This window comes from Balaenoptera borealis (assembly GCF_965194805.1).
Source record: "Balaenoptera borealis genome assembly, chromosome: 9".
NCBI lineage: Eukaryota > Metazoa > Chordata > Mammalia > Artiodactyla > Balaenopteridae > Balaenoptera > Balaenoptera borealis.
In genome coordinates, this window is record NC_138873.1 from 69746790 (window position 1) to 69772064 (window position 25275).

The 25275-nt window shown below is 41.0% G+C and overlaps 1 protein-coding gene and 1 pseudogene across 2 annotated transcripts; both read right to left on the minus strand.

Moving 5' to 3' along the window:
- Positions 1-2759: 2759 nt before the first annotated feature.
- On the minus strand, positions 2760-25245 carry LOC309635144 (uncharacterized protein C6orf163 homolog). Its single transcript, XM_082406052.1, is given in 7 exon segments — positions 2760-4068; positions 10246-10448; positions 15115-15222; positions 16654-16748; positions 22333-22413; positions 23048-23099; positions 23101-25245. Coding segments are annotated over 7 exon segments (1011 nt in total). The 5' UTR covers positions 23137-25245; the 3' UTR covers positions 2760-3632.
- LOC309635134 (density-regulated protein pseudogene) lies at positions 18527-21389 on the minus strand (annotated as a pseudogene). The gene has a single exon. The product of its transcript is annotated as a density-regulated protein pseudogene (transcript).
- Positions 25246-25275: the final 30 nt, after the last annotated feature.

A 25275-nucleotide genomic window follows, 5' to 3' on the forward strand; every position in this document is an offset into this window, starting at 1 on the left:
TAAGCCCGTGCACCACAACTACTGAGCCTGAGCTCTAGAGCCCGCGAGCCACAACTACTGAAGCCCATGTGCCACAACTACTGAAGCCCACGAGCCACAACTACTGAAGCCCGCGCACCTAGAGCCCATGCTCCGCAACAAGTGAAACGACTGCAATGAGAAGCCTGCACACCGCAACGTAGAGTAGCCCCCCGCTCACCACAACTAGAGAAAGCCCACGCACAGTAACGAAGACCCAATGCAGCCAAAAATAAATAAATAAATAAATGTATTAAAAAAATAAAAAATAAGAGAGACTGCTGAGAAGTTCCGTAGATGGGATTATGGAAATATGAGGGAGGTCTCATTTTTAGTTTACTATCGCTTTTTCTGCCCTTTAGAGCAGATTATCCATCCACTTTGAACTTTAATTCTCAGGGGTATATCTTGGAGACATTCAAGCTAGAAAGAACTGTGGTTTGAAGTGATCAAAGTGAAGGATTTGGGTAAGAATAAAGATACTGTTTCTTCAATTTGGCCTTGGGACAGGCAGAGCAGAATGAGAACAGAGGACTGAAAAGGTCCCCTCCCCTCCGTGGTTCGTGCTGACTCCAGGCTCTAAGGCGAAAAGCAAGTGGGGCTCTGGGATCAGGTCAGTCTGTCCTGACAGAACCCCCTGTGATCACCCCTACAACAGGGGGGCTGATTAGCACTGTGGGGAAGCGGGGGGAGGAGTCCTCTGGTGGGCAGGTCAAGCTGGGATCAGGACAGTAACAAGATCTCTAACTCTGCCCTTATTGGAAGCATCCACATTACTTTAAAAACCCTAAGGGAGCTAACGGTTGGGATTGGGGTGGGAGCTGAGGGTGAAGTATCAATATCAACAAGGAAAATACTAAAAACACAGATAATTTATTCCAATCTGGTTGAAGCCTGAGAAGCTAGATTCCTTTTTCCAAACCAGAAATAAGTCGCCTGCTTTCTTTTTATGTTACACACTGTATCACTGATACCAAAAGACACACCTTCACTGTGGCCATGAAGTGAACGTCTTCAGAAGATGCTTTCCTTCTGCTTTCCTTCCTTGTGCTCAGCTGCGAATCTGGTGAATGACTCCAATAACTCAGACACACAATCCTAGGTACAACTTCCTTTCACTTCTAGAAGGGACAAAAATGATGCATGCCGTAGAGGACAGACCACGTCCTTCTGGTCCTCATCAGAGAAGCCACGAAGACACGCACCTGCAGAGTCAACCAACCAGGCACCAAGGCCTTTACATCTGAACAAAAATAATGATGGAAGGCGTGGGCTGAAGACTGACTCTGTGGATTTGAAACCAGCTCTGACCCTTCCTCGCTGTATGACGTTGAGAAAGTGACTTGACCTGTCTGTGCCTGTGTTAATGGTTCCTACCTTTCACAGCCTGCTGTGAACATGAATGAGTCCACTTGTGTACGCACAGTTGGCGCATGCTAGCACTCCCCAGTGTCAGCTGCTGTTCTTATCTATTCAAGTCTGCAAAACCCAGGTCTCTCTCATGTAACCATCTGCCTGTGCCTTGTGATATTTTGAATTCCCTCTCTGTCACTAGCTGTGTGCCCTGGAGAAAGTTACTGAATCTCCCTGAGCCTCGGTTTCCCTCTCTATAAATTGGGGGCAGTTATAATTACTTTCAAAAGTCATTGTGAGGATTAAATATTAAGGTTTTTAAAGTGCTTCACATGTAGAGAAAAGGGAACCCTCCTACACTGTTGGGAATGTAAATTGATGCAGCCACTATGGAAACACTATGGAAGTTCCTTAAAAAACCAAAAATAGAATCACCATATGATCCAGCAATTCCACTCCTGGGCTTATAACCGGAAAAGATGAAAAGCCTAATTTGAAAAGATACATGTATCCCAATGTTCACTGCAGCACTATTTACACTAGCCAAGACATGGAAACAACCCAAGTGCCCATCAACAGACAACTGGTTTAAGAAGATGTGGTATATACACAATGGAATATTACTCAGCCATAAAAAGAATGAAATATTGCCATTTGCAGCAACATGGATGGACCTAGAGAATATCATACTGAGTGAAGTAAGTCAGACAGAGAAAGACAAATATTATATGATATCACTTATATGTGGAATCTAAAAAATAATACAAATGAAGCTATATACAAAACAGAAACAGACTCACATAGAAAACAAACTTATGGTTACCAAAGGGGAAAGAGGTGGGGGGAGGGATAAATTAGGAGTATGGGATTAACATACACACACGACTATATATAAAATAAACAATAAGGATTTACCATATAGCTCAGGGAACTATATTCAATATCTTGTAATAACCTATAATGGAAAATAATCTGAAAATATATATATATATATAAAACTGAATCACTTTGCCATATACCTGAAACTAACACAATATTGTAAATCAACTATACTTCAACTTAAAAAAAAGTGCTTCACACACGTAAATACGTACATAGTAGTTTTCATGTTATCATTTGTCAAAATGGGATAACAACCACCCCTGTCCTGCCTATCCCATTGACTGCTATGAGAAGAACGTGCTGGAAAAAGCAGTGTAAAGTACTGTATAAATGTTCTGACTTCCAGCCCCTAGGCAATCGATTAGTATGCACCGCAGTAGTCCTGCAGAATCAGGAAGCTAAACACTAGGAGAGTGCAGTCCATTATGCAGTTGTAAACAAATCACTACTTTTATCATTAGGAAATCCCAGACCGGTCAATGTAAACAAATCCACCTAAGGCCTGCTTGACAATAGCACTTTTTAATTTACTGAAAATGGCTTTCCAGGTATTTAATTTTAAAGCCACCAATATAAGCTGGTGATTAATAATTTAAGGATGCTACATTAAAGTGGATAGATTTTTTTGGAGCAGTCTTTATGGCTTGGGTTTTCTTCCATTTTAATTCAGTAGATGTTGACATTTGTTGGTCCTGAGCATTGTGGTACAGAATGATTTTCTGCATTTTTACCTAAAGGAGATGAGCTCCAAGCACTCCTGGGCTTGGGTATAAACATAAGGGGACTCCCCATCCCTGAGGCAAGGAATCTGACCTCTAAAGACATATTTTTCTTTCACAAATGGCAAATATAAGAGAGTCCTTTCTGAATTATTTTATATAGGCTTCCCAGAATTTAAGTTTTATCCTATTGAATCTGAGAAACTTTGCTTTTTTTCCTACAAAGCTATTGCAGTTCACCAAATAATAATCTTTAGACTAGATTACTAGACATACTGGATTACTAGACACACCTCTCCACAACGGAAACCATCTAAGAACATGTCCCTTTACTGTTTTTTAACTGCAACAAATACTAAAATAGTTAAATGTCTGATGTAAACATGAGTAAAGCCAGATACAGAAGTATGTTTAGACTTCTTCCAAGAAATCTTCTTCCCTCCTAGTCAGTTTTGACCCCCCTCACTGTTACCTCTCCTCCATTAGACTTGGAACCTCATTGTAGCCTGGAATGTGCTTTTGAATATTTTGGTTTTCCATCAAAATGCTCACAGCTCACTAGTCCCCTGCACATAACCGGGGATCAATAAATGGTTTTTGAGTGAATTTATTTAGCCTTTAGAACAATGTCTTTTGTAGTGCCATTTCAGATGAAGACTTCTAATCAAGAGTTGCTTGGTTCTCCTGGGTAAGAAGACTGGAAGGTGTTTTCTTTCTTTCTGGCAGAATAAAATCTGCATGTCCCGGTGAGAGCTTCGGAAACGTATAATTGATGTAGTTTTGAAACGCTACCCTGGTTTCCTGTAACTCCTCCTCCAGGAAATCTTTCCAATTTGTCATGATTCCCAGTTGCTTCGCCATGGACAGCAGCTCCCCCTGCGTGTTAAGCAGTTTGTCCATCACATTTCCAAGCGTGGCCTGATGTGTTTTCTCTGCTTCTTGAAGCACTTCCTGAACCTCTTCTTGCTTCTGTCTCTGAGCCACGCAATAGTAGACGTTCATTGCATGTTCTTTTTCCTTTATCAGATGGCTCACACTCTTCTTTTGATCCTTCATAACTGTGACACCAGCTCTCAAAAGTTCCTCCATGGTCTTTCTACAGAAAGGAATAAGGGTTGAATATTAACAGTTAGATGGATTAGCCACCAAAAAAAAAAAGATTTTGTCTTTCACCGCAGATGTAGGAGAAATGATTTCATGGTTTACATGAGCCACCAGTCTGAGACAGGCTGGTAGAGATGAGCTTTGATTAGATGTTAACAATAAAAAAATATTTTTTAGAGCAGGGAAGGAGCACATTGATTTCCCCACTGTGGGCTAGGGCGAGGCCACTAGTCTAGTGTCTAACGCTAACTTTAGGGACTCGAGTCCACTGTGGTCAGAAAAATATGAATGCAGAATTCTAAAAAAAATGAAGAAATAGGCTCAGATTTCCAAACCCCTAAAGAAAGTATTTCTATATTTCAACCCAGCTACTCACCTTTAGCCAGAGGGGAGGAAACTGTCTCACAGGGTGAGTTTAGCCCTACTCTTGATTCTATCTGAGCAATACTCTAAGACAGCAGTCTCAAACTTTTTGGTCTCAAGATCACTTTTCGCTCTTAAAATGACCAAGAAACCCAAAGGACTTTTGTTCATATGGGTTATATCTAGTGACCCTAACAGTTTTAAAAGTTAAAAGTCAGACATTTAACCAACATTTATAAATTCATGTGAAGTATCGATAAATCCATTAAACATTAACATAAAACACCTCATAGGAAAAATATTTTTTCTAAATCAAAAAACTTTTGGTGAGAAAAGTGGCATCATTTTACATTTGTGGCAAAACTCTTTACTGTCTGGCTTAATAGAAAAAGGCGCTAGATTTTCGTTTTGTTTCAATCTGTTGAGATATCACACATCATAAAACCCTGGAAAACACCACTACATATTCATGAGATAGAGTGAAAAGGCAAATCACATCTTAGTATTATTAAGAAAATAGCTTTGACCTTGGGGACCTGCTGACAGGGTCTGGGACCATACTTTGAGAACCATTGCTGAATGAATTCATAGGCCTCTGGTTATGATGTATATAATTATATAGAATTTATAGCAGCCAACTATAAACTCAATAGTAACTCAATGATTAATATATTAACTCAATGATTACTCAAACAAGTCTATGAGGCAGTTCAGTCTATGAGGCCTATTTTATAGATGAGGAACTGTGTCTCAGAGAGGTCAAGCAACTTGCTCAATTTCACTTAATTAGAAGAAGTGGCAAAACAAGTGCTACAACCCAGGCAGTCTGGGTTCAGGGCAAATCTCTTAGCCACTGAGATACACTTCTGGTGGATATCTCCTGATACCTAGTTGGAATAGAACCTCTAAAGATTTGAGGATTAAAAAACCTACAAATGTTGAATTCGAGTATTTATGGTTGTTAATAAAAACCCTCCCCTCTCTGCCTCCTAGTCTAATACAGTCCTTCCAAGACTTACCCCAGCTTCTACCCTCCAAGATGCAGTTCTCTCAGTCTCTGATTCTTTCAACTTGACTTTCAAACCTGACAGATTTTCCCAGTCTGGAGGTAAACATCATTTGTCCTGAGCCTCTCCAGCTGCTATGCTATTTTTCTCATTCCCTCTCCCACCAACTAGGCTATATCCGTTATTAATAACAAGGGTCACCATTTATTGAGTACTTACTGTGTCCCAGGGACTGTGCTAAGCAATTTACATGCACTATATCTCATTTAATTTTCACCCACTGAAGCCGGTTCTATTTGTATTTATTACCTCTTATTATTCCCGCATAACAGGTGAGGAAAGTGAGGCTTGGGGAGACAGTTATTGTTCAATGTCACACAATGGGGCAAATCAGAGAGTTCCTGCCATTCAGTAGAAAACATTGCCTGCTTCAATAGCATAAGAGATCACTATACATTTCTTATCAGGAGGGCAACACACTGAAAATAACATTTTGTTATTCTGGGGCTTCCCTGGTGGCACAGTGGTTGAGAATCTGCCTGCCAATGCAGGGGACACGGGTTCGCGCCCTGGTCTGGGAAGATCCCACATGCCACGGAGCAACTAGGCCCGTGAGCCACAACTACTGAGCCTGCGCGTCTGGAGCCTGTGCTCCACAACAAGAGAGGCCGTGATAGTGAGAGGCCCGCGCACCACGATGAAGAGTGGCCCCCGCTTGCTGCAACTGGAGAAAGCCCTCGCACAGAAACGAAGACCCAACACAGCCAAAAATAAATAAATAAATAAATAATTATAGAATTGTTATTCTGATAATATCAGGTAAACTGAATCCGAGTTGGGTGAAGTAAGAGAGACCAATTTGTACTATTTTGTAACATTCTGAGTGTACAATGATCTAAATTAATGATGAAAGAGAAAGGGATAGGAAGAGGGAGAGAAAGGGGGAAATCCAAGAAATATTACAAAGTCACAAGTGCCAGAATTCGTTATTGCTAGGATTTAGGGGCTACAGAAATAAGAGGAATCAAAACCAACTTCCTGATTCTCAGCCCAGGTCACAGGACAGTAGAGGCATAGATAGTGTTCAGAAGGTGCATCTACACACAACCTTAGGATTCAGGCTGATGATTTATAAAATCTTTAGGATGTTGGTGAGATTGTGGAGATGATGATCAGAGCCTGTGGTGCTTAGATCAGAAGGAACTGGAAGGCATTTCCTTGAGCCAGCCCCAAATCCCCAAGGAGGAAGTTACACCCCTTCTCCAGAACCATGGCTCCATCACAAGCAGGTGTGAGCTTCCTACTAGGTCGGCCTGGCTTTCTCTGGACCCACACAGAGGAGGTGTCCATCTACGGGGCTGACTAAAAAGCTCCACCAGAGCTGATCTCAGGTACATCTGCTCAAAGTGTACCTTAGATGACACCAGCTCCCACCCTCCATGACAGTCCCCTTTAAACTCCTTACTACCAAAATCTGTTCTCGCTTAAAAGGATCTGATATTTTTTTAAATGTCCTTTCCAACTTTCGCCAGTTATTTTCCCAGTGTTGGTACAGTAAAAACCAACACTTCATTTCTCCATAGGCAATTCCTAAGTTATGCAGGGATCTGTTTCCAAAATTCATTTGTGCATCCAATGTTTGGAGAAACACTGAACATAGCAGATCATCTGCCAGGTGAGCCCACAATGAGCTATTTCACTTGAACTACAGGGCTCTTAGCACTGTTTTAATTAGCTATAACCAGTGTGTTTATAAGGAAAATATATGCTGATGTTCTACCTGAGACGCTGGGAACCTATTGCACCTGGCCTGCAGGACGATTAGTGATACCCAAGCTGGGGCGGTAGACATCAGACGGGGCGGGGAGGAGAGGAGGCATCTCCAGAGTCCAACCTTCAGCAGCGCGTTTATATCTCTGGGGTATTAATGCTCCCAACTCCCCTTGGCTCTGCCTCATTAAACTCCCGACCTTCCCCTCCATGTGTTTGCTCATGCTGTCCCCACTCTTTTCAGTCCTTCACAAATGGGACCTCCTTCCTTCTCTCTAAGGCCCAAACCAAGACTACCTTCCTCCAAGAAACCCACCTCACTACACAGCCTACACACTCTTTGCTTGATCTTTCCAGGACCGAGAACTCCTCCAGCACCCATGTGTTCTTTGCACAAGTCCCTCTAGCCTTGCTCAAAGGGGACAGCTATGCTTTAGTTACATCACATAATGTTGAGGCAAGAGCCTTACTCCTCAGTGCCCGAGCTCAGAACCACATCCCCAGAAGGCACTTGATGAACCCTGGTGAAGTGAGCAGGGCGGCGTAAGGGAAGGTCACAAGCTTCGGTATCATACACACCAGGGTTTGTATCTTCTCCAGGTGACCTTGGGCAGTTGCTTAGTCTCTCTCTAAGACTCAGCATGTTCATCTGAAGATATGAAAGACGACTCAATCCCCCAGGAAGGGATATGAGGATTCAATGAGAAGCATACAAAGGGCCTTGCATGGTCTAGTGTGGAATAAAGGGCAGCTGTCACCAGGAATTACAGCCATGACCACACACATCCCTGAGCAGTCACTTCAGTCATGCCTTTGCCTTGGGCGAGAAAATACTTAGAACCTTTCCGAGCAAGATGTTTCTTTCTTTTTTCTTTTTTTTACCTTTAAGAGAAAGAGTACAGTGTCTCCTAGATAATCTGTTTAGAACTCAATCACCTCAACCCACAAAGAAAGTTTTCTGAGCATTTAACAAACTTGTCACAATATGTAAGTATTCTGAATCCTGAAGTCTTGAGTGAAAGTTTAGAGCCAAGTAAGAGATCCACAGTGGAATCCTCAACAGTGGCCCTTCTCCATATATTAATTTCTGCAAATGCTCTACAAGAACGCTGGAATCTAGCAATGTCTCGAAATAAGACCTGGTGTGCTGCAGAGTGGGTTCAGCTGATTGGAACAAACTTGAACCTTTGATAACTATTTAAAGGGCACCCACCATGCGTGAGGTTCTCCGCCAGGCACTTGGGACACATCAATAACAAAATGGACATTCTAGATGGATATACTTAAATAACAGGCATGGCAGTTCCCTAATCTTAGTCAACTGGCTTAATGAAAGGTGGCTGTTGAACCTCACAGAGGAAAGGGCCAAAGGGGGACAAAAGCGAAAGAGTGAAGGAGGGAGCAGGAGGCTGCCGGTGTGCGTGAAGAGAGGACCCAGAGGCTCCTTCAGGATAGACAGAGCTCCTGCAGATGGAGGGTGGGAAGCAGAGGGAGAGGAGAACCATCTTCCACTGCTTTGGACCACAACTCACTCAGGAGTTACCACCTTCTCTAACTTTCTCCTGAAATCCTCTCGCCTCTTCCTCCTCTGCCTCACAGTGACTTACAGCCTGTGCAAGAAGGGGGGACCACCGAAATAGCCGCGGCTGCAGCCTTCATTCCTATTTATCTGCACCCCCTACAGAATTTTACCTTTGGCCCTATTCTAAACAGTTCTAACAAGGACGATTTTACCCATTAATTATATACAAATAGATTTGTTAACTCAAGCAGCAAAGCAAGAGACAAGCCCTAGTCCAGGAGGTGGAATACAAAGGTTTCAGTTTTGGTCCTGCTGCTTCAGCTACATGAGCTTGGTCAGGTCGCTGAACACCCGGAAACTGAAGTTCTCTCTTGGCCACTAGGGCTCCTGACTGCTGTCCTGTTAAAACTGGCCAATTCCATCAAATGTTCATTACATATATAAAATGGTTCCTTTGGTATTTTTCACACATATATATGTGATCCAATTTATGTAAAAATTATTTCAGATTATGAACATATATAAGGCTGTAAATACATCAAAAGGGCACAGAAGGATACAGACCCTGTTCTTTAAAATGATTGTCTCTGGGAGACAGGGACGGGGTAGGAAGCAGTGACTTAGCAATTTTTGCTCTCTATATTTCCATAAGGTCAACTTCGTTTACAGCATTATGACTTGTGTAATAAGAAAAAGACCAAAAGTAACCCATCCACAGTAGTGTATGGTATGGGCTAGAGAATGTGAAGACTGACTCATATGTGCCTGTGGAAAAGTATTTCTTGATTCCTCTTCTACCCTAAAACTGGAGATATAGAATGAAAAACACAATTTTTAGAACAGTAGTTATCTCGCGAGAGGGGGGAAAGGAAGGAAATGTGGTTGAGGAAGAACATGGGACTTTTCAGTCCCTTCAGATGGCTGGTAGGCCCTTGAGTATTTGTGTTATTTTTCTTTAAACCACACACACACACACACACACACACACACACACATATTCTACAATATACTATATATTGTTCTCTATGTTTGATATATTCCATAATAAAAATGTAAAAACAGGGCTTCCCTGGTGGTGCAGTGGTTAAGAATCTGCCTGCCAATGCAGGGGACACGGGTTCGATCCCTGGCCCGGGAAGATCCCACATGCCGCGGAGCAACTAAGCCCGTGCGCCACAACAACTGAGCTTGCACTCTACACCCACGAGCCACAACTACTGAAGCCCGTGCACCTAGAGCCCGTGCTCCACAAGAGAAGCCACTGCAATGAGAAGCCCGCGTACCGCAATGAAGAGTAGCCCCCGCTCACCACAACTAGAGAAAGCCCACGTGCAGCAACAAAGACCCAATGCAGCCAAAAATAAAAATAAAAAATAAGTAAATTTTAAAAAAATGTAAAAATACAAAAGCTGGGAAATATCCACCTATGTGCTTCAACCTTATCCCTTTCTCCAAGTTGATTCTGACAGAGTAAGACACTGATTTGCAGGGGTACCCCCTGGAGTACCTTCTCTGGGCCTGGATCTCCTCCTGGGCTACGTGCCTCTCCTGGGCCCGGGCTTCCTCCACGGCCTGGACCTTCTCCCGGTGGCACTCCATCATGATCCTCTGGATCCTGTGGACCATGCGTTGCTCAGCAGCCAGGTGTTCTCGCTGCAGTTCTTCCTCCATGTTTTGATGCAACTCGATCTTGGTCTTAGATGCCATTTCCTTAAGCAACAGAAAAACTAGGTTTAGGTGTTACAGCTTTGATGTTTAAAAACGTTATTCAAATCATAATTCATCTGCCCGATGGAATGTACACCAGTTAAACCTAATGATTTAAAAGAAGAGTGTATTTTAAAAAGAAGCAGACTCACAGATATAGAGATCTAACTAATGTTTACCAGTGGGGAGAGGGAAGGGGGAGGGGCAATACAGGGGGTGGGGAAAAAAAGGGGATTATGGGGTTGTATGAAATCATATGTGTGAAACTTCTGAAAAGTGTAAAGCACCATAGAATTTAAAGAATCTTTCATTCAATAAAAAAATATATTTTTTTACAGAAAAAAATGGAAAAAGAAAAAAACTGGAATGGTATAGCCTTACCACGGAATATTACATGGCTATTAAAAGGAAAAAATAAAGAAGAGTGTATACTATATGGAAAAGTTTCATTTATAATGATGTTAAGTAAAATCAGAAATGCACAAACTATTTAGCATAAAATATGTATATAGATAATATTGGAAAGGAATTGCAAAAAGAAAAGTAATTGGGTCACAGGTATTTTTTCTTGATTGTCCAAATATTCTATAGTGTCCTATTATCTTTATTCATGATTAGAAATACAGAGTACGATACTGCCTTAGGAAGTCAGTCCTGGAAAATGGCAGAAATAATGACTATGAAAGTCTCCCGGGTAGGAGGAGACCTGAGGCCCGGGCAGCAAGCACCGCACACGACCGCAGTCACAGGAAGCTGCCTGCCAGTCCCCACTGTCGTTCTGGAGCATTCCAGCTCATTCGCGTTGAGGGGCTCTTCCTTGTTCACAAAGGGGACGGGAGCAAGGGCTCCACTGTGCCAGGGTAGAAGGACCTGTGGAGCCTTCAGCCGAGTAAAAAGAGGAGGCACTTGCCAAACCAGGACCTGAGGGAAACAGGCTCCCAAGGAAAACCCTGTATCCCTGGAAATGTCCACTGACAGCACAGTGTGACAGGCACAGCGCTAGGCCCGATGTTACAGACAGAAGGAGGCTGGAATCCTCCTCGGGACCCGCTGCCTAGCAGAGGAGACCCAGACCCCATCCTGCAACCAGTGGTTTAACAGAAATACACGCCAGAAAGGAGGGGCAATTAATTCCATCCAGGAGTTTCAAAACTTTCATTTAAAGGTCAGTTTGTATCTGTTTCAGGGATAAGAGAGAACATAAAGAAACAAAGGTGCTCAATATTCTGTGATAACCTAAATGGGAAAAGGATTTGATAAAGTATAGAAACATGTATATGTATAACTGAATCACTTTGTTGTACACCTGAAACTAATACAACATTGTAAATCAACTCTGCTCCAATATTAAACAAAATTTTTTTTAAAAAAGAATAAAAACAAAGCAAAAGAAACTAAGTTATTTCACAGAGTGAGTCAGTGGAAGAACTAGAAACAAAAGCAGGATTCTCGCCCACCAGCTTCCTGCTTCATTGCTGGCTGTGATGCTGGGGTCTTTCCAGAGATTCATCAGTTTGTTTTCCTTCCAGAATTGCCGTCCAGGCTTATAAGACAGTGAGTTTCCTCCCTCCCTCCTCCTCCCTGTCTCTCAGAGACAATCACTGAGCAGGGAATGGAAGGTTCTGCTACAGGTAATAAGCCTGAGTCTCTATCTCGTAGTCAGAGGCTGTTATTTAACGTCTTAGGGGATATTTTAACTTCTTAGGGATTATTTCTGGGTTTTCAAGTACATTTCCAGTAACTGAGATTGCTGAATGGTTGAGCCTTAGATAGATGAAGTATTATCATAATACATTTCTATTTGAATCATAGAATTTAAAAATGACACACCAGCCCTTTAGTTTGACTGGGTTCTGAACTAGGATTCAGAGAATTAAACCCTGTCCCTCTTTTATGTAATGGTTTAGTAAAACCAAAATCATTTTACTGCCTCATACAGCATGTCCAATACCTATTTAAAGCTACAAAAAAATAATTCAATGACCTACTGTTTGGCAGTGTTCTTACTCAATGGAAAGCCTTCCAGTTAAATTACTTTTACTGAAATGCATTTTGAGTGAATCAGCCTCTATCTGGAGATAAGAGACAGCCTCATGAAATCCATCCTCTTTACTGTGCAGGTGTTTGACAGACCTTCCTTTATTACACAATGCCTCTCTCATGAGAAGTTTCTCTCAGGTATCACATGGAGGAAGATCTGGGCCACCTGAGTCCCGGATTTGTTTTTACCTCAGGGACATGGTGATTCATAGCACTTTCCTCTGTGCATTGACTGTCAGAAAGCTCAAGGGCCAGCTATGATAACTGCACAGGACCTCGTGGCACACAGACATTTCTAAGTTTTGGATTCACACCTGACTTCATTATATTTCCTACTCTCATTTTCCCTTAGCTTCCATTTTATTATTTACTTTTTAATATTATTGTATTTGAATAAGATAATATTAGCACCTTTTCAAAATCCTATCTGTCCATTGGACAAGACCTGGAAATTTTATTTAACAGCAAGCATCTGACACCCAGATTCTTAACATCACAAAAGAGCAATACCTGGTGATTTCTACGTCTCAGAATGTAATGCTGTTTGGTTCTAGAAGAACTTGGTTTTCTGCTCTCTATACGGGTAATCTCAAACTTTAACATGAGAGAATATGGGTGACTTTATATGTGTTTATATTAAACTTTAATATATGTGAGAATCACATGGGCTGCTGGTTAAATACGCTGCCAATGACTCTGTAGGTCAGGTGGGGCCCAGGAATCTGCAAGTAAGTAGACTCTAAGGAGGTGGTTCAGAGAAACATCCTGAGGAGCAATAGTGGTGTTTATGTCTGGGGACCCTACAGCTGAAACAACCCTCCACACCTCTCTTAGACAAATCACTCAGTCATCATAATAATAATAAAAAAAAAAAGTCCCTGAGACTTTTTTAGAATAATTTGGAAAGGTCAACCTCCCTCTTTAAAATTTCTTAGGACTTCTTCTATTTTAACACTAAGTGCATCAACTCAGCCCAAAGACTATATATATGGGGTACCATCAAATTACCTGGAGCAAGACTAGGATGCAAGCTCCTTGAAACTGGCATCACATCTAAGTTACCCTTGCATCATCACAACCTAATGCCAGAAGTGATATTTAAAATGTGTATCCTCTGGCTACAGCACAGGGCAGGGTCCTAGAGGCCCACACCCATAGAAACGGTTGCCCCTTCAAATTGCTGGGCTGCGGGAGGTCCAGGGTGGTGAAGGTGTTAGTGGCCCGGGGAGTGGTGATTTATCAACTGATAGAGAAGTATTTCACTATTCAAGAACCAGCGTGGCCATTCTGGTCCCAGCTAGCTGAGCAGCAGGCCTATCTGGACATGCTATAAATGCTCCTCACGATTCGAAGTGAAATCAGGGATGGGCAGTGGACCACCTCAGCCTGCCCCTCAGGTGCCATGGCCACTGGAGCCAAGCAGGGAGGGTCAACCATCCCTTAGGAGCCCTGGGGTGGAGCTCCCTTTCCTGCCAGAAAGTTTTCTGAGGACAGTCTATTTAATCTCACCTGGTACAGAGCTGATACATGGCAGGTGCTCACGGCCGAAACGAGAGACAAAAGGGCCCATGGTCCCTGAACTGTTTATTCGTTATGTTCTTATTGAATTAGGCCAAACCTGGGTCCACACTTCTGCCACTTTCCCTCCAGCCTCTGCCCAGGAATCATCACACCTGCATCGTGCCCTGTCCTGTCCCTCCCGTGACCCACGTGTGAAAATAGTTCTGTATGTTTTTTCCTTTGAGCAGAGTTTGGGACTGAACTGTGTAAGGAACCCCTGGGTCTCTGCCTGGACAGTTTACTAACTACCCAGAGTCGTGTACTGGAACAAGTTACAGGCTGGAAAGAGTTCCCCTCATTGTGTGATCTCTGGTCCTGCAGGAAATACCTGAGAAACAGAGGTCCCTCTTGGCATCACGGTAAATGCAACATGAGGAAGAAGGATGCAATCAGAGAGCTCAGGAGAAGGGAAAGAAGCGCCTGCTTCCTCTCTTCAGCCTGTTTTCCCAGTTACACAGTCAAGGCACCGTGCTGGCACCGGGACGAGGGTGGTAGCGAGACAGACACACCCTTATGGAGGCTGCAGGCAGGTGGCGATCAGATAGTCAACAAGTAATCAATCCTCCAATCTATTTACTTACACCAGCGCTAGGTGGTGATGCTGTTAAAGAGGGCGGGGTGACAAGGACAGTGTATGGGTAGCAGGACAGAGCTGATCAGGTAAGGCCTCCCTTGACCAGTGATGTCTGATGTCTGATGAAGTGCAGGAAGAACATTCTGGCAAAGTCCCCAAGGTGGGAAAGAGTGTGGGGCATACAGGTTTGAGGGTCCAGAAGAAGGGCACTGAGAGGAGGAAAGAGAGCCAGTGGCAAGGGATGTGGGGTCCGGCAGGCAGGGGTGCCTCCTTCATACCTTAACCCCATAAAGGTTTGGGTTCATTATATCAAAGGCCCTTCATTATGCTTCATTATGTCAAAGGGATTCTCTTGCACCCATGCATCACTGTTGCCACGGAGTCCAGCATATCTTCTGTGAAAATCCTGAGCCTCCCAACCAACCACCATGGAACACGCCAGAGCTTTTTACTAAAGTACCGCTAAAAAGACAACAAACAAGCCACTATAAAAACCTGTAAATCTTTTTGATGTTCCTCTTTCAGAATCTGGATTTTCATTTTGTGCATGTCATTTGCTTCTTCAAGGGCTTTCTTCACTGCTTCTCTTTGGCGTTCATCAGCCTTTGAAAGAGTTCATTTATTTATTAATATATATCAGGTTTTCATGTTTAATAAACAACTAGCAACCACCCTGGGGCCCCTGACTACTGGCTCTGTTCCCGTCTCAAACCTCCCATAGCAAACTAGGCCTCAGCCAGAGATGCCCTAACACGGCCCAAACCGTGGCTAAAATCACTGTTTCAGGAATTGCTAAGGAGAGCTTTACTGCAGGCTGCTGGGTTGTCTTTTTTCTTTGGCACTTTATTTCTTGCTTGATTGACTATCAAAGTAATGTATGCTCATCGCAGAAAATCTGGAGAATACAGAGAAGTGGAAAAATGCACAAAGCCTGAAACTGCTGAGAAGGGAGGCTGAGTACCATCCCAGATCCCCTGCATCAGGGCCTTCAGGAAGAGGTTTCATTATTTTATTTTAAGAGAATGCCCAGAACATTTGTTATATTTAAATTGTATATTGTTATACTTATATTTAAATTGTACATTATTCACAAAAGCATTCTCTTGTGTTAGGGTATATAATTAATGGCTCACAATCAATTTAAATTTTATTATTGATAAGGATACATTTCTAGTAAGATTCTTATATCTATTACCCTTTGCACTGGAGCATTTTGTACTTTCGAAGTACTTTAATACCAAGCTTTTGCTGGGACTAACGCTGGGCAATTCCAACACTCTTTGCTATGATGTTTACTTTATAGAGAAACTGAGAAATAATGTTCTAGCACTGTGGGTTGTCCTGCTCTCAAGGAGCGCTCATTTTCTTTAGGAAGTCACGTATGGCATTTTCCCTCTAACTGGAAGAAGTGGGAGCTGGAGGATTGAGATTCTGCTTCGCTGAAGCGTCTGGGATCTGACCGTGAGCCCCAAGACCCTCAAATGGCCCCCACGGCCCTCGGCAGTCACATGGACAAGGTGTCAAGGACTTTGGAGCGAAGGGGAGCTGGGAGAAGGGGTGAAAAGGAGAGTCAGCTATGACGCAGCATTTGGAAAAAACAGGCACTTAGGGGCATTACACACTGCACAAACGAATGGTCTACTATATACTAAATATTAAGCAATAATAAACAACTACAACGAGAATGTCTTTCTAAAAAGGTTTTAATCCCATGAGAATAAAGGGAGCAGGAGTCATCCACACATAGGGGCAATTTAGACAGAAGGAAGCTCCTGATGATTTCTACTTCTTACTTAGCACCTACTGTGTGCCCGGCACGTTATTTCATTGAACTCTCTCAACAATCCTACAGAGTATTACTGTTCCTCTTTTACATTTGAAGACGCCAAGACTACGGAGTTGAAGAACTTGCTACCCTGGTCCCACAGATGCCAGCATTCAAAGTCAGTTCTGCCTGACTCCACTCTTTCATACAAATCCAAAACATGAAAGAACCGCAAAGATGCATTCAGGTTGATTTCCAACTTCTTTTACCTTAGCCCATACGTCAGCTTCTGCTTTTGCAATACGTTCTTTGAGTACAGCTTCTTGCAACTGCTCTTCCTTATTCAGAATATCTGCCCCAATATCTGTGTGTTTGAAGAGAAAAAAAAAAATCACAAATATCCATAGACTGTTTCTTGGCTTTCCTTTTCACTGTTATCGAGTTACTTATTAGAGTTATCTAAGAAATATATCCTTTCAGGAAATGTCAGTCTTTAAAGATACCCATGAAAGGGGTAAGCTCTTCCCTAACTGATTAAGAGGGAACTCACAGCACCTGCATCAGACCCAGTCCACAGGGAGGCAACTGGGGAAGTAAAATAGCAGGAGGAACACATTCTGCACCCCAGAGTTGAACGGTGAGTGAATATCCAAGAGACATTAGCACACTGTCCAGTTCCTCTCTGGGTGCTGGTGCTAGTTACCTCCACCGGGACAGTGGGAGCAGAATGCTTTCTTTAATACGCTATATGCCCTTCTAATGTGTAGGTCTTCATGGGTTTAGCTGCTTTAGTTGTGGGTAGGAGTTTAGCACTTCTCTTGTCAATGATCTTATTTCCAAATAACAATATTCCCATAATATTTCCCTCTCCACCCAGACAAGAAAATAAAAACCTAAAGAGGTTCGAGGACCACACAATATCAGAGAGCTGGGGACAGAGCTCTGAGTGCACTGAGCTGGGCCCAGGGATTTCTCCATCTTCTCCTGCCAGAGTGGGTTGTCAGAGGTGGCTCACAGCCTGCATGAGGATGCTGAAACCACACACACACACACACACACACACACACACACACACACACACACACACACACACACACACACACACACACACACAGTGATCTTTCTCTCCAATTCAAACTATTACAGTACTTATTTATTCCATTTATTGCTCACATCTTAGATGTGTCAAATTATTAACCATTCTGGTGATTAGGTCTTGATGATCAGCTCCCTAAAATTACAAAGCACATCTCAAACTGCAGTGTATCTCTCGTGGTGCCTCGCTGGCCATAAACACAGATAAGACATTGGGGACATATGTTTTGTCTGACCAACATCTCTTTTCTCCCTCTGGTAACAGGACCCATTTTGCTCAAGAACTTCCCCCTCTCACCTGTTCTGGGACTGCCAATCACAGTAGCCAACCTGCTTGGCCCATCACATGATCCCCATTAACTGGCCCCATTAATGGGCCCGGGATTGGGCACATGCTCAAGTCTGGCCAACCACACTCTTCTCCAGGATTTTATATAAAGCTGTAAGGAGAACAGAGCTCTTTTTCCTCCAAGGTTTTTAAACTGGAGGTGTTTGGTGATTAGGAGGCATTAAGAGGTAACATGAGAGGGACTTCCCTGGTGGCGCAGTGGTTTAGACTCTGTGCTCCCAATGCAGGGGGCCTGGGTTTGGACGCGGTAACAGATTTTTTTTTTTTAATGGGTAAATTTGCTTTATCAGATAATTTTATTTAGCTAAATTCACAGTTAATGCAGAATTTCATTTTCTTAATTTACATCTTTATTATACATTCTAAGATTTCAATTATTTAAAAACCCACTAATTTGGGACTTCCCTGGTGGCGCAGTGGTTGAGAGTCTGCCTGCCAGTGCAGGGGACACGGGTTCGAGCCCTGGTCTGGGAGGATCCCACATGCCGCGGAGCAACTAGGCCCGTGAACCACAACTTCTGAGCCTGCGCGTCTGGAGCCTGTGCTCCACAACAGGAGAGGCCGCGATAGTGAGAGGCCCGCGCACCGCAATGAAGAGTAGCCCCCGCTCGCCGCAACTAGAGAAAGCCCTCGCACAGAAACGAAGACCCAACACAGCCAAAAATAAGTAAATAAATTTAAAAAAAAAAAAACCCACTAATTCATTTAATATTGCAATTTGCATGGCAATAAACAATGGGTTCTAATTTTCTTAAAGGTATCTATAGCAATTTAAAATACCATGAGTCTTCTTTTCAGTTTGTAGCACCTGACTTAAGACCTTTATAAAAACAGATTTTAAATTCATTTAATGTACTCATTAAGATTCATTGTCACTGTTTCTCTTGTAAGGAAAACAAATTTCAATTGCTATTTCCCAGACTATATTGAGCAATGGTGTATATTATTTTCAAATGGTTAGCAGAATTTTACTCACATAAATTTATAGCCAGAAAAAGAACTCAGCCTCTCTGAATGCCTATCCACTCAAAACAATGATGAAAATAATGTATAAAATGGATTTGAGGGTCTGACCTCCTACTTAACATTATCAAACACCTTTCCAAGTATTCCTAGAAAATATTTTAAAATATATGCAAATATTCTACCATATGACAAACCATCATTTCTTTAAACATTTCCCAATTGTTCATCTTTATCATTTGTAATTTTTTTATATCATGAGTAGCACTTTGAAGAACACCCTCAACCATAGTTTTAAGCCAGACATTATATCTTTAGGATAATGTCAAGAAGTGGGTCAAACAGTGCAGATGGTTTTAAGGCTTTTAATATACTTTACCAAATAATCTCCAGAACAGCTTGAACAACTATTACCAACAATATGTTAATAGGCCCACAGAGTGAATTTGGCTGGTGACAGTGAAGCAAATTCAACTACAGATCCATGAGATGCTTAAGCATCTCAAAACTATCATACCAAAGAAGCAAGGAGACAGTTATTACTGGTGATGAAGCCAAATTCAAATTCTTCAAAATATCACTCAGCTTAACAACAACAACAAAAAAAATCACGATTTGATTAAATCATGATTATTTAAAAATAATCAACAGAAAAGCTTTCCACAGAAAGTCTAGTTTTTCCAAAAATAAAAAGTTAAAAAGAAACAGTACCAAATGACCAAAATTTTTTATTTGACTAAATTCTATTTCATGCATAAGCATGACACCCTCTCCTGTTTATTTGACTTTGGCAATAAAAAAAACAAACAAACAAGCAGCCTTGTACAGAACAGTGAAAATGCCAGGGGTGAGGGTAGGCTACAGTTTTACTGTGGGATAAATATATATATATATATATATATATATATATCTTAAAAGGCCTCTCTCCCCTTGGCCATATCAACAATCAGTTCAGATCATTAAATACAGACAAATTTTCAAAATCGTTTCTTCACTTCTCCAAGATCTTCAATGCTATCATCATCCACTTCTGGCCATTTTTCCTGAATGACATCACTTATGTCATCTGTAAAGTCTCCCTGAATGATGATTTCATCCTCCCCTATTACTGAGGCACGCAGGAGAATTTCTGAGCAAAAAACCTTTGTGCTTCTTCAAGATCGATTTCAAAAGTTGCAAGGCCACACACTCTTGTTACATATTTCTTCTTTGCTCTGGGAATTTTGGCTATCGTAACCTTTTGTGGTACAGTCTTCTTTTTTTGTTTTGTTTGACCCCTTCCACCTCTCTTTTGTTTTTTCTTCTCTTCCTCTTCCCCGGCTGTTCCTTGACCCTCACTAATTCCAGCTTCTTGTTCGGGTGAATTTTCTACAGTAAGTTTTGCAAACTCATTTGGAAAATTATTCTCTAACCAGTGTCGACATTTAGCAACATCAGGCATATATTCACAGTACTCTGTTGGTAACGAATAAGACTCCGCAGTAAAGGACTCGAAGTGGGTAATCTGCATCTAACTTGGTATTGCTCCTCGGGTCTCCTTTGCAGTCATGCCCACCGGATTCAGAAATGTCAGCAGCCATTTCAAAACCCAGGTGGTCGCACAGTCTCCGCCATCTCCGCGCCCGCCACTACCACCAGATGAAGTGACACATGAGACCTCTCCCCCGGCCAGAGCCGCCCAAGAGCTCGGTAACAGTATTAAATCCAATGAGTCTGTGTTTGGATTTAAAAGTTCTGTAGGACACTGCCAGGGTTGAGAACTACCCTATGCAATACTCATTAGCGTTTATACAGATATTTCAACATGCTTTAATTTATTCACTTAATGTTTGGATTCAGATATCCTAGGAGGCATAAGGAATCAACCAGTAAAAGCATATTAAGAATAGATATCCACTGTTCTGGGTGTAAAAGGTCAAATCATTATAGAGATAATAATTAATAAGTCATACTAAACAGTTACTAAAAGTTAAAATCAGTTATCAGTTTTGGTATTGATATTTTTAGAGGATGATCCCAATTTGATCTCCCGCTACATTTTAGCTTTTTCAAAACACCCTCCATTCTCTAGCTTCTTACATTTTCAAAGATCAGGAGTGAAATTTAATCACCACTAATTTAACATATTAAGGAAGAGAGGATATGAGAAGTATTTTGAGAGTTTTTAGGAAAACACTTTTAAGGCTTAAAGTCAGACTGAAAAATCTGACAGAGATGAGGAGAGAAGGAAACCTGTAATTACAACTTGATTTGCTTACCAGAAGTGTATATATGGGGGGGAGGGATAAATTGGGAATTTGGGATTAACAGATACACACTACTATATATAAAATAGATAAAACAACAAGGACCTACTGTACAGCACAAGGAATTATACTCAATATCTTGTAATAATCTATGATGGAAAACAATCTGAAAAAGAACATATTTTATATAAAAGAATATATATTTTATGTAAATATATTATATATATTTATATAAAATATATTTATATAAAATATTAAAATATTTATATAAATTTTTATATTTATATATATATATAAAATGAATCACTTTGCTATATACCTGAAACATGGTAAATCAACTATATTTCAATAAAAATTTAAAAAAAAAACAAAAGGATTTAAAAGAGGAAAAATAAGAAGTGTATATATAGTACATATACTCATGTTACCCAGATCTACCTACTTTTATGTCACCAGCTACTAATAAAGAATATAGTTTTACCACATGCTAACGCATATATATGGAATCTAAAAAAAAATGGTACTAATGTACCTAGTGGCAGGACAGGAATAAAGACACAGACATAGAGAATGGACTTGAGGGCAGGGGCGGGGAGGCAGAAGGGTAAGCTGGGACAAGGTGAGAGAGTGGCATGGACATATATACACTACCAAATGTAAAATAGATAGCTAGTGGGAAGCAGCTGCATAGCACAGGGAGATCATCTCGGTGCTTTGCGACGACCTAGAGGGGTGGGATAGGGAGGGTGGGAGGGAGACGCAAGAGGGAGGGGATATGGGGATATAAGTATACGTATAGCTGATTCACTTTGTTATACAGCAGAAACTAACACACCATTGTGAAGCATTATACTCCAATAAAGATGTATTAAAAAAAAGAATATAGTTTCTTTCACCCATGTATTAAGGTATTACTTAGAGATATTTCCTCTCCTATGTGTATGGAAGGTGCCCAAGTATGAGGAAGGGCAAAAAGAACTCTCAGTTACTATTATGTGCCAGGCTTTAGAATAGGTACAAATATTTCATTAAAGCCTCCAGACAAATCTGCAAGATAAGTATTAACATACCTATTTACATATAAGGAGACAGACTGACAGGCTAAGCATACTGTCAAGGCACACAGCTGGGAAGTGGAGAACTGGATTTCAACCCACATTCTTCTCATGCCAAACAGACACCCCTGCAGGACAAGCAACTTTGATCAGGAGAGCTGATCAAAGTCTACACATCAGGAAGAATGTCATATAATGCTATGAAACATTAGAACAAAGGAAAACAGCAAAGTCACTTACCCAGTATATCTTTGTGAGTGTAAAAGCGTGTCTTAAATGGCTTGTACTCATGGATCCATTTGAAGGTTTCCCCAAAGGGGGCTGGTGGAATTATTTTATTACATACAGCACAGCAAACAAAGTTTGTGTAATTCTGATTTCTGATCATAATTAAATTTAAGATGTCTTTTACTATGTACAAGCACTCTTAGGATCAGAAAAAGTAATTTTAAGAAAAGCTAGACGTTTGAGAAAGCTGGAAGAGGTTCAACGTTTGAAGACAATGCTAGAGGCTTGCAAGGATTAAATGATTTGCCATGATTAGGTAGTGGTTATGTGCCTAATGGTAAAGAACGGTACTGAAAGCCTCTGCCATATAAGGTCTGGGCACTGGATTTCGGAAGATTTAAGCAGTTGCTCCCTCCTAGACTCTAGATTAAATTGTTAACTTACTTAGCAACTGTTGCTAGGTAAGACAAGCTTTGCTCATAAAAGCAACTAGAAATAATGACTAAAGGGAGCATAGTACAGCTGTTCATTTCCCAGATACTTTCTGTATTAGTTTCCTTCTGGGGATGTAACAAATTACCACATATTTAGTAGCTTAAAACAACACAAATTCATTCTCTTGCACTTCCGGAGGTCAGAAGTCTAAAATGAGTCTTAAGGGGCTAAAATTAAGATGTTAGCAGCACTGGCCCTTCTGGAGGCTTTAGGGGAGAATCTGTTTCCTTGCCTTTTCCAGCTTCCAGAGGCCACCCACATTCCTTGGCCCATGGGCTCACATCAATATAGCCTTTTCTCTTCCTGTTTGCAGGGTGACATTGTTTCTTCCTCTTATCATCTGCCTCCCTCTTGTAAGGACTTCTGTGATTATATCAAGCCCACCCAGATAATAAAGGATAATTTCCCCATCTCAAAATTCTGAACTTAATCACATCTGTCAAGACCCTTCTGCCATATAATGGAACATATTCACAAGGTTCTAGGGATTAGGATCCAAACATCTCTGGGGTGGTTGGGGGAAAAGGAGTATTATTCAGCCTGCTGTACGTTCTGTTAAATGGTTTGTTTTAAAGAATTGATTTTTTAGGACAGAAAAGGAGGGAGTTTAATTTTTTTCAGGTTATCTATAAACATGTTTTTGTGCCATGACAATAAAACTGGGAAATATCACAAGTATCTTAAAGGAAAATTTACTTTCATTAAGCAAGCACTCAAAATTACTAAGCTTGGTTTTAAAAATCAGAGTTAACTAATTTGTTGTCCTTGTTTTAAAATGGAAAGTCCTACATCTCAAGAACCCCCTCGGTGCCTGGCAAACTGGGACAGATTGGTCACTCTAAAAGGGTATAAGATAATAAGTAACTTCACTGTTTACGTCAGGAAATTCTTATCAACTTGTCAATTGAACTGCTTGCTCCTCTGGGCAAATAGCTCTTCTATCAGAAGAGATTGCTTCCCTGGGCAAAGAGGTCGCTTACACCTTATCAATGGTTCACTTACCAAGACTTGCTTCAAGACTGAATCTCTTATGTTACTGAGTTTGCCCAATCTCAACCAGATTCCTGCATTGGAAAACATTCCTCCTACCACTTGAACCCAGACTACAAAAGGCTGTAATTATCTTGCCCTGAGCATCCCCTCCTTAGACAACTGACTCTGTCAAAGTGGCATTTTCCTTTAGAGAAGGAATAAAAACATCAACACACAGCCAGGCAGCCTTTGACACTGCACACAGAAAGACTGTGCTACAGAACTTGTAACCACCCTGTAAATAGTAGCACAGTTAGGTTACTTGCTCCTAGAATTCAATGGGATTCTTCCCTTGCACTATTTTTCACAGCTGTGTGCCTTGCGGAATCTACTGCTACCCTGGTTCATTCACACACGTCACATGGCTTAAGGCTGCCCTCTGTCCAGTTCCTGCTGTCCTTCTTTGCTGCAATAATCTCCTGATAGCTCACCTAACTAATACCTCCCCCACCAAATAGCAACTTATTTTGTTGACTACTAGAAGAACTCTAAAGACAATGATGTGACGTTAAATGCGTAAGTTGAAAACAGAAGAACTCTAGTTCTTTAATAACCAACAGCAGAAGATAACACTTTAAATTAAAAGGCATTTTATACCTCCTAAGTGCATTTTAAACTATTTGAAGTGTACTATACAGAGACATCTAGCAAAGAAATATTTAGGGCTCAGTAGTAAAGATTTAATTTAGTTGCATGTAGATAATTAGCTAAGCTCTTTAATATTTACAAATGAGACATAATTACATTTTCATGTATCTTGCAAAACCACAATAAAGCACTCGAAATTAAATATTACATTATGATGATCTGCCTGTGCGATTATTTTACTTGTTAATAATAAATGAAACAAAATTTCAGAGATGAGATTTATTACTGAGCTCCAATTCCAATGATTTGGAGAATGCGGTAAATATCTAGAAATGAAACAGGTCTAGAACACTCATCAGAAAGGTATATATATATAAGGTAAACCCATGTTCTTATGGTTATTTTAAAACCAGACCTTCTTTTCTTATCTATTGAGTAGTTCTAGTTTTTAAATAACTGTAAGAACATTTGGTCTACATTTATAATATCACTGTAACATTAATTTACAAAAACCAAAACAGATAACGATTGTAGTCAAATAAAAACATCATACTCAGTATAACATACTTTCTTTTTTAAAAAAGAAAAACTCCAATTACTTTGGGTTATTCTCTCATTTAATCTTTATTTTAGTAGTTGAATGGGACTATCTATTCAATTAAAATAAAATTCTGGACCAAAATTAGCTGAAATGGAAAATCGAAATATAAGACCCATCTGTGACTCTGTAAAAACTATTTGTTTTTAACTACAGGCTTTACGATAATTTACAATTACTTCTTTCTTCACAAATATCAGTTCTATGCCAGGTAGAAAATGAACACTGTCCTTGCAAACAGC